Below are 14,051 nucleotides of genomic sequence, written 5' to 3' on the forward strand. Positions count from 1 at the left end.
TTGAATCAAAGACAGTTGGTTTGATAAGACGACCCCCCCCCACTCCAAAATTTTCTCCTCATAGAAGTCCCAGGGTCTGTTTAAAATGCCTGGAGAAAGAAAGGATGACTCAATTACGTATGTAAAACTAAGGTCCAATAAAAGGACGTTAAAGAAGGGGAAAAAAAAACCCAAAAACCCGGAAACGTCAGCAGTTGTCATGGAAAATTTATTCAGGAAATCTTCTTGACTTCTGTCTTAAAATATGTTATTACTAAATTCAAATCAGAAAAAGAATACACGGCTTAAATTATCATGGAGTAAACTAACATAATGGTTTTGAAATAAAGTAGCTTACACTGTTCCTGTGAAAGCTGAGAGAAAAATAATGAGACAATAGTATGAACATCTATCAAAGAATGAGGGCTAGAAGCACCGAAGAGGGGGTTCTGGTAAGCTTTCTCAGTCAGACCTCTCATGAAAATGTAAAAAGAAGAAAAGTCACTGTGGGGAGAGCATCAGAAAGATGGGAAATGGGCTTGAACCCCAGAGGATGCTAGCACCCAGAGAGACAGGATGACAGCAGCCTGCCAGGGAGGGAAGCCATAAAGATGCTCACAGCAGCTTTCTGCCCCTTCAAGGGGTTTTCAACTTCTCTATGCAAAAGCAACCTTCAGCACTTCCATCTTGAGAAATAATGAGTCTATCTTATCTCAAATATTTCTCTCGGACAGAGGAAAACAAGCCTGCCCATTTCCCTTGTAGAATACCCTCCAATCCTGTATGTTCACCGTGAGCGTCTGCCAAGCATACTTCATTATTATAAAAGTTCTCTCAGGGAAAGAAATCCCTACCGAGCCTCTAATAAATACGAGGGGGGAGGGCAAGAGGAGATGAAATAGCAAGAGGAAGATGATAAAATTTAAAATAGGTTTCAGTGTAGAAATGCACCCTGCCTAGAAGGTCACCCCTGATTACAGCTTCTGAGTGTGTGTTCTGAGCCAGAATGGGGCAGCTTTGATGCTGTCTCCCGCACATGTTTCAAAGAGAAGAGAAAATTAACCCCTTTCTTTCCAGGGTTTGGCTTGGCAAAGAAAGAAAGTGAAGGTGACCTTTCATCACTCGTGGAGTGACAGGACTTGGAGGATGCGCGCCTCCCTCACCGACCTGGCTTGGGGTCTGGGTGTCTGGCTGAGTGGCCTCAGGTCACAGAAGGAAATGCCTTATCCAAGGGAAGCAACCCAGAAAGCAAAGACGGGCAGAGGGAGACACAAAGGGAAGTGGGGAGAGAGAGAGAGAGATCAAAATAGACTGATTACAGGCGAAACTGGGGGGTCCGGGTGCCCAGGTGACCGGACCAGCCTCCCACCCCTCTTAAGAGGCAACCGATTAAGAGCTGGAACAACTGACAGCCCAGGAGTCAACCCAGCTGCAGGAAGAGCCCCACGCCACGCAGACGGGGAAGAGATGACAGAGCACCCCCAGGCTGACCGGAAAATGCAGACGTGAAATCAGACATGAAAGGACATTCAGGTCCGTTTTCAAGCACATGGGGTCCCCCCGGGATGGGCTGGGCTGGAAAGGGGGGTCTGAGGGCCTTAGGGAAAGGCGGCCGGATGAAACGTGGGTGCCCAGTTAAATCTGAATGTCAGGTCAACAATGAATCGTTTTTAGCATAACGTGTCTTATTGCTATGTTTGGGGGCATACTGTGCTAACACGTATATGTTATATACACATATATGCACGTGTGTATATACATGTACGTATTTACTGTTCGCGTGAGATTCGGCTTTAACTGGGTGCCTGCATTTGCACCTGCTGACTCTGGCCCCCGGCGTGAGGTGTGGGGAAGGGGAGCTGGCTGGGCTCAGAAGCAACTGCCCGGGCAGCCACCGCCTCCCCGCAGGCTCCAGGCATTGCACGCCGCCGTCAACCCAGGGACAGATTGAGTCAGGACGAGCCATTATTATCAATAAAGCCGCCTCTGTGAGGAGGTGCCTCGCAAAGGTTTTGAGTGGGGACTTGGTCCCAACAGCCCTTGGTGACGAAATGACTTATGAGGGTTCCAAAAACCCTGCGGAGACGAGCCCACCAGCAAAAGACAAAAGACAAGCCCACCAGCAAAAGACAAAGAGAGGAGCAGCATTCTGTGGCCCTTCTACTATGGTTAAGAAATGTTTAACACCACCACAAAGCAACAACCTTCAGAAATTACCAGTCTCTACAACCTCAGAGCTATTTCTCCCATCCCCATGGATCCAAGGACCCCAGGCTATCTATGATCGTCCCCTAACCCAGCCCCACCAGGAGAGGCCACCAAGGAGAGCTCACTGTTACAAAGGGTTTTTCTGGGTGAGAAAGCCGGGCGAGTCTCTAATAAACACAAGAGGGGAAGGACGGGGCGGCAGAAATGGCACGGTGGAGATGATCACGTTCAACACAGGCGCCACGTGGAAATGCTTTCTGGAGGTCGGAGCCCAACGGCCGCATTCCAGTAACTGCAGGTCTGGACACATTTTCCAGATGAGAGTTTCGTTAGGCTCCTAACTTCTACTGCTACAGTTGTTTCTGTTTTGTTTTGGTTTGGTTTGGGATTGCACCGCACGGCTTGTGGGATCTTATTTCCCCGACCAGGGATCAAACCCGGGCCCCCTGCAGTGGAAACACGGAGTCCTAACCACTGGACCGCCAGGGAAGTCCCCTCCCACTAGAATGTTTAAGCGGGGCCAGGGGAGAGAAAAAGAATAAAATCCCTTTGCTTCCCCATTTAAGCTAGGAAGCGAAAAGAGTGCAGATTTTGGCTTTTATAGTGAAACTTGTCAATGGTGTGTACTTCACAGAAGGGCAAGGGTTGACTTTGCCATTCACCTGAGGGCAAATGGCTCGTAAGAAAATGGTACCCATCCGAAGGAGAGGCCTCAGCCCACAAGACAGGGTTCCCTGAAGGGACAAACCAAGCCACCCAGGAAGACACTGTGTGTTCCTCTCTGCCTCTTCACCCGGCAGAGGGGAGAGAAGAAAACAAATGGACGAATGGCAGGTCTGGTCCAAGCGGCCAGTCGGCCAGCACGGCACACACACACACTTCCTTTTGTGTCCGATGGAAGCAGAAAAGGTCCAGGCACGTCACGACAGTACCTGGAGTTTGGAGGGCTCTCAGACAGGCCCAGATGGAGGAATGAATTTAAAACGACTTCAGACAGACCCAGGAGGCCACAACACGTAGACAGAAGGGAAAGGACTGATGGACAGTCAGGCTGTGAAAAATCGGAATCCCACATACTTCCTGTCAGTTCAAGACATTTTTAACCTCACTATGCAAAATCAGCCTTCGAAAAGTCTATTTTAAAAAAAATTCCTAGTCTGTGTAGCTCAGAAACATTTCTCCCCCGTAGATGGGGACTCAAGGCGATCCACATTTTCCCCACTGAAATCGCCCTCCCCTGCTGCCTTGCCCTCGCTGGCAGAGAATCGGATGCGTGCTCCATTATCACGAAGGTCCTCCGAGGGGAAGGAGGCTACGCCCACCTGCTCATAAATTCAAGGAGAGGAGATGGGAATCGATGAAAGAGTACAGGGTAAATAATAAAATTCGAAATAGGTTTCAGTGTGGAAATGTACCCGGTGGTTCTTTCTTTTTTTTTTATAGGTAATATCTCTCCTCTGATGACAGGTTCTGGGTCTATTTTCTCAGCGAGAATTCTCATGCACTGCCTATCAAATATTTTCAAGGAAAATAAAAGGAATTTACTTTTCCAATAATGTTTTGGTTTGGGTAGAGACGACGATGAACTTGATCACCAGTAGCGGCTCTGGGTTCTTTGTTCTAGAAATAATAATTACCTCCTGCATCACAGGAGATGAGATTGGGCGAGTGAGGAGAGACTTCAGGGCAGAGTTTGCAACCGAAGGAAGCCAGTGGTAGAACAGGGACGCAGAGGCAGTCCTGGACACTGCCGGTGGAGAGAAGCAGAGTTCCTGTGGGTAAAATGTCTAATGGTGGGAGGAGGTGTGGGATCACTTGACAATGGAGAACCTGAGAGACCTCAGCCAGGTGATCAAGGTCCACAGCGGCAATGATAAGCCATGTTGATGGTTTAGCCTTGATAGGATGTTATGAGAAGGGCACTGCGCCTCTGGGGTCTTGCTCCTCAGACCCATCCCCCTAGTCTAACCTCGAGAAAACCACTAGACAAACCCCAGTGGAGGGACATTCTCCACAACAACTGAGCGGGACTCCTCCCAACCGTCAAGGGCATCAAAAACAAGAAAAGTTGGAGACGCTGTCAGAGACGAGAGGCACCTAAAAACCTCCTGGAAGTGCACACTTTCTCCCTTACTCTTTAGATCTCGGGCACACGATGCAGCTCTTCTTCCGGGATGTATCATGAGAGCATTTTTCCTTCGCTGATGGGTATATATATATTTTTCCCAGTTCTCCCATTTCAAACCACTTTCTCTGATACTACCCAGGGTATTGGGCTGTCAGGACAAACTACCGAATTTGCAGGGCCGAGTGAACATGAAAATGTGGGGTCTTTATTCAAAATGATTAAGAATCTCGACTCATACGATAACCAAGATATGGAAGCATCAATAGGTGAATGGATAAAGTGGCCATCAAAAGACAAAAGGATAAAGATGTGGTATATACATGCAATGGAATATTACTCAGCCATAAAAAAGAATCAAGTCTTGCCATCTGCAACAATATGGATGGACCTAGAGGGTGTTGTGCTTAGTGAAATAAGTCAGACAGATAAAGACAAATACTGTATGACTTACTTATATGTGGAATCTAGAAACCAAAACAAACATAACCAAACAGAGTCATAGGTACAGAGAACAGATAGGGGTGAGGAGAGGAAGAAATAGGTGAGGGAGATTGAGAGGTTCAAATTTCCAGCTACAAAATAAATGAGTCACTGTATGAAATGTACAGTGTAGAGAATACAGTCAAAAATTATGTGATACCTTTGTATGGTGACAGATGGTAACTAAACTTATCATGGAGAACATTTTGAAATGTATAGAAATATCGAATCGCTGTGTTGTATAACAGGAACTAACATAGTGTTGTAGGTCAATTATACTTCAAAAATAAACTCATAGAAAAAGAGGTTAGATTTGCAGTTACCAGAGGTGGGGGCAGGGGCGGGGGAATTGGATGAAGGTGGTCAAAAGGTACAGACTTCCAGTTATAAGGTAAAGGGGTGCCAGGGATGTAACATACAACAGGATAAATATTATGGGCACTGCTCTACGTTACACATGGAAGCTGTTAAGAGAGTGAATCCTAAGACCTCCTATCACAAGGAGAAAAAATTTTTTTAATTTCTTAAATTTTGTATCTATATGAGAGGGTGGATGTTCGCTAAACTTATCATGATAATCATTTCATGATGTATGTAAGTCAAATCATGATGCTGTATATCTTAAACTGATACAGTGCTGTATGTCAGTTGTATCTCAATACAACTGGAAGGAAAGAAAGAATTTCAAGTCATCCCAGCAGACCAAGCTTGGGGCCTTCTGAGTTTGGCCCTGTGTCCTGCACGGGTCACAGGCACACCAGGATTTCCGTTCGAAGGTGTTTATTTCTTCTGATGAAACCAATCTTAACATCAACCATGACAAGAACCAACAGAACAATTCTTCAAGGACAGAACGAGCTGAAGAATGGAGCTCTTATGTGGACGAGGTGAGGCTGTGTCTGAAGGTGAGGGGCACACCTCTGTGCTCTGTTACTCCCCAAAGGACCCCGAGACCCCCAGACCGCTGGCTGACCTTTCTTCTCGGGGAGGAACCCAAAGCCTATGGTGGCAAAGCTGCTTGCGGCCAGAGGGAGGGAAAGCGGTGAGAATGAGAAGCCCATCTGGGTTGTTTTCTCTTTTATTCTTTTTCAGAGGATGGGGAGAGGTCGCAGATTGTCGGACACAGACACAGACACACGCATTAACACACACACACACACACACACACACACACACACACACACACACACACACACACACACACACACACACACACACACACACACACACACACACACACACACACACACACACACGGATTAACTCATCAACGCTGGGCACATGGTGAAGGCAGTTGTCGGCTTTGATCCTCAGGAAAATTAGAGAAAGGCCTTGAAAGAGTCCTTCAAGGTCTCTCCCCAGTTCCTGCCGTGTGTTTGGGATAAAGCAGAGGTGCGCTTTAGGTCTGATAAATAAAACTTTCATCTGACCACGGCCCCCGTGTTTAGAGGAACTCTGCATGGGGAGGAGGCATGGGTACTCTTCTTCCTCTGAAGTTATCGTTTCGAAGCCCTTGGCTTTGGTAGAGTTTAAGCTCTTGGCTGTTTCCTGATGAGACTGGGGTCTCCTGTTCGTTTGTTTTGGAGCTCTGTGTTTCGGCCGCCCTACGGTCTAGGGTGGAAACAGACGCAGCTGAGTTTCCCTTGATTCTGGTCAGGCCACCTGTGCCCCTGCTATGCAAGTTTTCCCCCCACCGCGCCCAGAGGGGCTCAAAGGCAGATGTTGGGGGGAGACCATTGGCCAAAACGGCGGCCTTGTGAGGCACAAAGCCAGTCATTTCGGGGCGGGGGTGGGGGGATGGTTACTGAGCCGGCCAGGAGTTGTAAAGAAATGCTCACCACCATGCACAGATCACTCCCCTCTGTGCCTCCTCATCTGTGTAATGGGAGGAAACTAGCACTTCCTGCCAGGGCGCTTGAAGGAGTTATATGGGTTCATACCACAAGCACCACTCTCAGGACCTGGGATAAATGCTCCTGGGATAACGGCGGGGCTCTTATTCCTGCTAGCATGGCCTGTATCATCACCGCTCGGTGTTGTCTTAGTCATTAATTTGTGGTTTGTGGCCCGTCTCCTTCCACCTGGAACGTCAGCCCCATGAGTGAGGGTTCACGGCCTGTCTTTATTGGTCCCCGTTCTTCCAGCACCTAAAGGTCTATGAGTGAACAGCACATATTAGGTGCTCGATAAACACCTGTGAAATGAGCTTAGGGAGTGAAACTAAATCGGTCTGACTCCAAAATTTGGGCCAGATGCTGCTTTTCCCCTTGATTTCTCAAATGGCAAATATGACCCCTGAACAGAGATTTTTTTCCCCCTTTGATGTGATGGTAGGTGCACAAGCTCCAGGGGAAGTTCGGCAAGGGTTAATAAGTGTCCAGCATCTCAGCAACTCGGGTAGGGGCCCCAGGGCAGAGGTGGACCCCAGGGAGCATTCCCAGTTGGTCAGGCTTTACAGAAAAGCTCCTTTTCTGATGAATTCACGGCAGTTCTTCCTTCCCACCCCCACGAGTGAAATCAATAATGACTTGACTCTGCTCCACTATTCCCACTGATTATAATCATATTTTAAAACCCTGATCATTTTTTTAAACTCCATTTAATGTCAGTTTGCATTCATCAAGGATTTTTTTTTTCTTTAAAGCGGTAGTTCTCTTCAAAGGCTCAGTTTGCATTTTGAACGTAACAGGCTCTATGTCTGAAGGGAATCTGAAGAAGAAGATTAAAGGTGACCACAGGTTGCAGCCCTGTTTTCCCCAAGAAGGGGAGCAGAGCCTCAAAATTTACACGCCAGCTCACGTTTCCGGGCCCCATACAGCTTCCGTCCTCTTCGTTCCACTGAAATTAATTTTCTTTTAGGGGATATACAGGTATAACCACGAGTTCTCCCCAGCTGATCAGTCGGGGGTACTGGGAAGAAACAGTAGCATATGTACGAATAATGGGACACCCTCAGGCAGCTATGACAGTCTCACACCTTGTTCTGTGTAGATACTAGCAAGGTGTTTTTACTACTGTTATTACCATAGCTCACCATATAATTTGAGATTCCTTCAGTGGGCAATGGAGGAAAAGCAGCAACGGCTGCACGGAAGTGACAATATGAAACCAGCCACCATCAGGTGCAGGACCTGGAATGGTGGGGACAAAGGAGGCTACCTGGTTCCTTGTTTGACAATTGGGGGTGGGGGGAGCATGCCAAAGGGGTTAAAAGCAGAAGCACGTGAAAGAACTTAAGGAAGAAATGCACATCCCCGAGCTTGCCGACGTGAACAAGGGTGTTTAGTAACAAGATTCTTGAAGTGGTATCACTTGCTTTCTGCAGATAAACAAACAGAAACATGTTTTTCTCTAACTAGAATTTCAAAGTTCTATCTTTTCTTTAACTTGTGATGGGGAGTAGGGAAAGGAATAAGATGGTACTACTGCCCAGAGAGACTCATGATCAAGGCACAGAGGGGAAATTTTAGCATGTACATAGTACCTGGAAAATGGCATTACTGGCATGAATATTAACTGAATTTAAAGTTTGGACTTTCACCCCGTCTATATCTCTAGCCCTAGTGGCAGAGCACGGGAGTTGCCTCCCTATTCTCTAATCCTTCTTCTTAGTAACGAGAACCCACTTTCTGGATGGGGTGTGTTGCCACTCTGCTAAAAACTACATTTCCCAGTTTTTCTTGCAGCCAAGTATGACCAGGTAACTAGGTTTTGGCCAGCGAGATGTGAGAGCATGTGATATACACAGTTTCCAAGGCATGCCCTTAAAGGGAGGGCTGGTCCCCTCTCATTCCTCTTTTCTCCTATTAGATGGAGTGCAGATGTGATGGCAAGAGCTGAAGCAGCCATCCTAGACCACAAAGCAGGAAAGCTATGGTGAAGAGAACAGAGCAACAAGACAGGAGGAAACTGGGTTCCTACCACACCATCGAACCACCATCCTAGATCGTTCTACTTACACCCAATTGTTACTTGTGAGAGAAATAAAATTTTACAAGTATCTTTTAAAATTCACTGTTATTTTCATTCTTCACTAGAGAAGCCAAAGCTTTATCATACTACATACCACAGTGATGAGAAATATTTTACAGTAAGAGTCTAATAAACTTTAGACTATTACCTAAACTTCGCTTATCCCCATACAACCTTGATGAATTTGGCTTGTCTGCTGAAGCCTTCACCATTCTGTCATATCTACAAATTATCTGGACCAGGGATCAGCAAACTACAGCCTGAAGACCAAACCTGGCCCTCCACCTATTTTTATAAATAAAGTTTTATTGGAACACAGCCATGCCCATTCATTTACATAGTGTCAGTGGTCGTTTTCTCCCTACAACGTCAGAGTTGAGTCTTCGCAATAGAGACTGTATGGTTGGCTAAGTAAAAAATTTACTATCTGGTCTTTTACATAGAGAGACTATTAATTACATAAAAATGTTTAACTCCCTTTTTTCACTTAAATAAGATTACTTTTTAAAATTAATTCATTAATTAATTATTAGCTGTATTGGGCCTTCCTTGCTGCGTGCGGGCTTTCTCTAGTTTGCGGTGAGCGGGGGCTACTCTTCATTGCAGTGTGCAGACTTCTCATTGCAGTGGCTTCTCTTGTTGTGGAGCACGGGCTCTAGGTGCACGGGCTTCAGTAGTTGTGGTGCATGGGCTCGGTAGTTGTGGCTCACGGGCTCTAGAGCACAGGCTCAGTAGTTGTGGCACACAGGCTTAGTTGCTCAACAAGATTATTTTTTAAGTAAACTTTCTAAGACTGCTTCAGATGGAAATGCTAGTATCACTTGCTGAGGCTGACACTGGGAGTCACCTACCCCCTATGACTCTCCCCTTCTTTCTCATCAATAGAACCCCAAAGATGTTTAGTGCTCCTCTAGAACACTCTTTCCCAGACTCCCTACAGCCAGGCGTGGGCTTGTGACCCAGTGCTAGACAATGAGATGTAAGTAGGGATTGTTGGAAACCCTCCAGACAGCTTTATTATTGTTTTTTTTTTTTTGCATATTCTTCACCCTTAAGTTGTTCCTTCTATATTTACCTGCCTTTGGAGGAATTAAATTATATCATACTATCATGTAGCAGATACAGATGGTATTTAGCAATCTTTTTTTTTCAGTTATATGTATGTATATTCTTTTTCAGTTTCTTTTCTGTTATAGGTTATTACAAGATATTGAGTGTACTTCCCTGTGCTATACAGTAGGTCCTTGTTGTTTATCTGTTCTATATATAGTAGTGGGTATCTGTTAATCCTAACCTCCTGATTAATCTCTCCCCCCCACCCACCCCCCCACAATCCCCTTTGGTAACCGTTAGTTTATTTTCTATGTCTGTGAATCTGTTTCTGTTTTTTAAATAAGTTCATTTGTATCGTTTTTTTAGAGTCCACATATAAGTGATATCATATGATATTTGTCTTTCTCAGTCTGACTTACTTCACTTAATATGATAATCTTTAGGTCCATCCATGTCGCTGCAAATGGCACTATTTTTGTTCTGTTTTACGGCTGAGTAATATTCCATTGTATACATGTACCACATCTTCTCTATCCATTCATCTGCTGATGGACACTTAGGTTGCTTCTATGTCTCGGCTATTGTAAATAGTGCTGCTATGAACACTGAGGTGCAGGTATCTTTTCAAACTAGAGTTTTCTTGGGATATATGCCCAGGAGTGGGATTTCAGGATGACATGGCAACTCCAGACAGCTTTTTAAAGGCACACCCCTTTGGATCTTAGGCCTTTTCCCTGCCTGAAATGCAATCATGACGCCTGGAGGGGCTGTGATGATGATCCTGTGCACAGGATAAAGGCACAAGGTAGGGAGGGCAGGGCAGAAAAGTGGAGGGACCCTTCACTGCTGGGCTCCCTGCCCAGCTGCACTAGCCCAGAGCACGTATCCCTAGCCTACCCATTATGTGAAAAGATGAACCACCTTTTTTTAAGGGCTGGTAAATGTGTTCTAAATTGCAGCCACATGCACTAAATAGAAAGCAGAGTTGACTGATTACAAGAACAAAAAAACAAACAAAAACAGCTTCCATTCTTCACCACTCCCTGTATCCACACCCTTTGCAATGTGATTTTTAAAGTCCCCCATCAGGAGGTGGAGTCAATTCCCCACCCCACCCCCGCCTTGAATCTGGGCTGGTCTGTGACTCTCCTTGGCCAGTAGAATGCATCAGGATAATGTCATGCCAATTCCATACCTAGGTCTCTGAGAATCTGCCCTCTCTCTGAAACCCTGGGAGGCTGGAAGACATATGCTTCATGCAACCCCACTCTCCCTGCTGACAGTCAACCAACGTCCAGGATGTGAGTGGAAGACCATCCTAGACCAGCCAGTCTCAGCCGTTTCCCCACTGACTCCACAGATGCGTGACCAAACCCAGCAAGACCGCCAAACCTGAATGCCCTGCTAACCCAAAGACTCACAGGCAAGAATAAAGATTCATGAACCACTGAGTCTGGGGGTGTTTTGTTACATGGCAGTAGCTAACTTATATCACAGGTCAACCTATGTTTGACATAAGTTAGCTACTGCTATACAGTAAATATATGTATCATTACCTTTGATACAAGATATATGTATATATTTATCATGACTAGTATGTATATTTTGGGATGATTAAAATTCTTTCAGAATAGTTGTTTATAAACCATAGACATAAATGTACTTCATTTGGGGCTTCCACTGATAATTAGTGAGATTTGGAATGAGAAGCATAGCATTTCATAACCTGGGTCTGGAGGCAGATTGCCTAGATTTTCAGCGCTTGCTTCTCGTGTAACCTCCTCATTTCCTGGCTTTAAAATGAGTATAGGGGAATTCCCTGACGGTCCAGTGGTTAAGACTCCATGCTTCCACTGCAGGGCGGGGGGCATGGGTTTGATCCCTGGCCAGGGAACTAAGATCCTGCATGCCGCACAGCACGGCCAAAAAAAAAAAAAAACACGAAAGAGTATAATTTTAGCACTTGTATTTCCATCAAGAAGTTCACAGGGGATGATAAAAGAGCTCAGAAGAGTGACTCGCCCATGGTGTCCACCCCGTCGATATTTGCTAAGATTATTCCTCTTGTGAATCTTATTAGATAATATAAGACATTGCAAACAAATTATAATATGGCTGAGCAATGAACAGAACTGAAGTTTGAGAATAAAGATGTTTATAATAAAGGAATTTGAAATGAATGACGTTTTAAAATAATTCATGGGCTTCAAAAACAAACTTACCAAAGGGGAAACGTTGGTTGTGTGGGGGCTAAGTCAGGAGTTTGGGATTAACGTACACACAGTACTGTACGTAAACTAGGTAACCAACAAGGACCTACTGTAGAGCATGGGGAACTCTACTCAGTACTCTGTAATAACTTACATGGAAGAGAATCCAAAAAAGAATGGATATATGTATGCGTATAACTGAATCACTTAGCTGTACACCTGAAACTAACACGACATTGTAAATCAACTATACTCTAATATAAAATACAATTTAAATTAAAAAAATAAATGCATAATTCTAAAGCAGAAAACAAAACAATAAAATAATGCATATGGGGAAACATAGCTACTCCCAAATATCCCCATATGATTGGATCATCATTTAGATATTAGGTCTTTTTCTACCTCTGTTTGTACCAAGACAGCAAAGAAAGCATCCCTTCTCCATGTCCTCCCAAATTTCACTTTGCTTTCAAGATGTCACATCTGAGTCAAGCAAGACCAGCTGGCCCCATTTCGGTTCCTTTGATGATCACTCAGAGGATATGATATGCCCAAGTGTAAGAGAGGTCCCCCTCCCTCAATTTATCCCTCAGAAAAGAAGGAGTTGCTTTATTAATCAAATCCCTACAAAGTCTCCCATTTTCCAGGGAGCTCTCTCGGTGACTTCATTGTAAATGACAAAATACTATTTAGGAAGACACATTAGCCTGAAACAATGCCAGTCAGTGCTGGTTTGGGTCCTACATAGATACCATCTGAAAAAACTGGTTTCAAAAAGTGATGGGAGGGGGGACCCTGAATATACATTTTGTCATTTTTCCTGGGTGCTTGGGACACAGTTATAAGCTTTGGGTGTTATCGTAAACAAGTCCCTTGTAGACTGCTTTAAAAAGCGAAACAGGATGTGTTTATTTGGTGAAAATTGGGAACAGGTACCTACCTGAGAAATGAAAGCGGCCGACCTAATATTATGTAAATGGGTGCTCATGGCCATGGATAAATTTCTAGGATGGCATTGCACTCTGATTCTAAAAGTTCTAAATCTCAAAGAGCTGGGATGAAAGTGAAGATGCTGCGCTCGGAAATCTCTATTAGGTGCCTCAAACCAGGGGCTCTAGCGATGACAAAAGCCACCTCGAAGATGCATGCTACAAGTGCAGCTAGAATGGCTTCTTGAAAGGTGAGTAGAAAACACAATGTCGCTCCACCGGTATTTTATGTCATGTGTGATTTAAAGGGCCACGTGCAACCAGCTGAATACGTTAAATACTGTAAGCAGAAGTTTGCCTGCTTCATCTCTGTCTTGATGTGGTATTTCAGGTTGGTCCAGAAACTCCTTCGGATCTTTGTGTTGAGAAAATAGGGGACAGCCTTATACCGGGGAGTAAGTGGTGAATAGCTGGGATTCTCGATTCATAAATAACTGGTATCTCGGGCTCTCGTGTAACTGACTTTTTGAGAGGGCCCACCTGAGAGAAACTTGAGATGAGTGAGAGAAGCCAGACGAAGTTAGATAACAAGGATTTCTGGAGATGCCCACAGGGAGGTCTGGAGTGTGAACTGTATCACAAAACTCATCCCACCCGGAGGCCAAAGGGCTGAGTGGTCCTATCCCTCCATCAATCAGTCAGGGGCTGTGGACCAACCCCAGGGTCTGTGTCTACGTTGGGGGCAAAGTAATTCCCATCAGCCAAGGGCCAATCCTTTGGAGAAGGGTACAGATAAGAGAGGGCAGCAGCCAGGACATGGAGATGGGTGGGCGTCTGGCTTGAAAAGGGATCTGGGCAGGGCACCAGTGGTACTGACTACAACTGTCACCTTGTAGCCCACGGCACGCCGAGCGCAACTGCCCCACTCTTTGTTCTCCTCTACCTAGGATGCAAGAGTGGGTTGTTCTCTGATTTCAGCAGCCTTTCCTCCACCTTCCGGGAACATCTCGTCTCAATATGAGTTGGCTGGTTTATAATCAATCACCACCCCCTCCCATCTCCAGGAGTGGGCATATTCCACTCATCTGG

General features: G+C 45.4%; 1 protein-coding gene across 1 annotated transcript in view; it reads right to left on the bottom strand.

The window, feature by feature from the left end:
* ZNF831 (zinc finger protein 831) overlaps window positions 1-14,051 on the bottom strand; it is a 79,109-nt gene that overhangs the window by 15,874 nt on the left and 49,184 nt on the right. The window contains exon 4 of the mRNA XM_060124541.1: window positions 7,912-7,926. Within this exon, the coding sequence (XP_059980524.1) occupies window positions 7,912-7,926 (15 nt within the window). The remainder of the gene's footprint in view (window positions 1-7,911; window positions 7,927-14,051) is intronic.

The sequence above is a fragment of the Lagenorhynchus albirostris genome, chromosome 15 (genome assembly GCF_949774975.1).
Source record: "Lagenorhynchus albirostris chromosome 15, mLagAlb1.1, whole genome shotgun sequence".
Lineage (NCBI taxonomy): Eukaryota > Metazoa > Chordata > Mammalia > Artiodactyla > Delphinidae > Lagenorhynchus > Lagenorhynchus albirostris.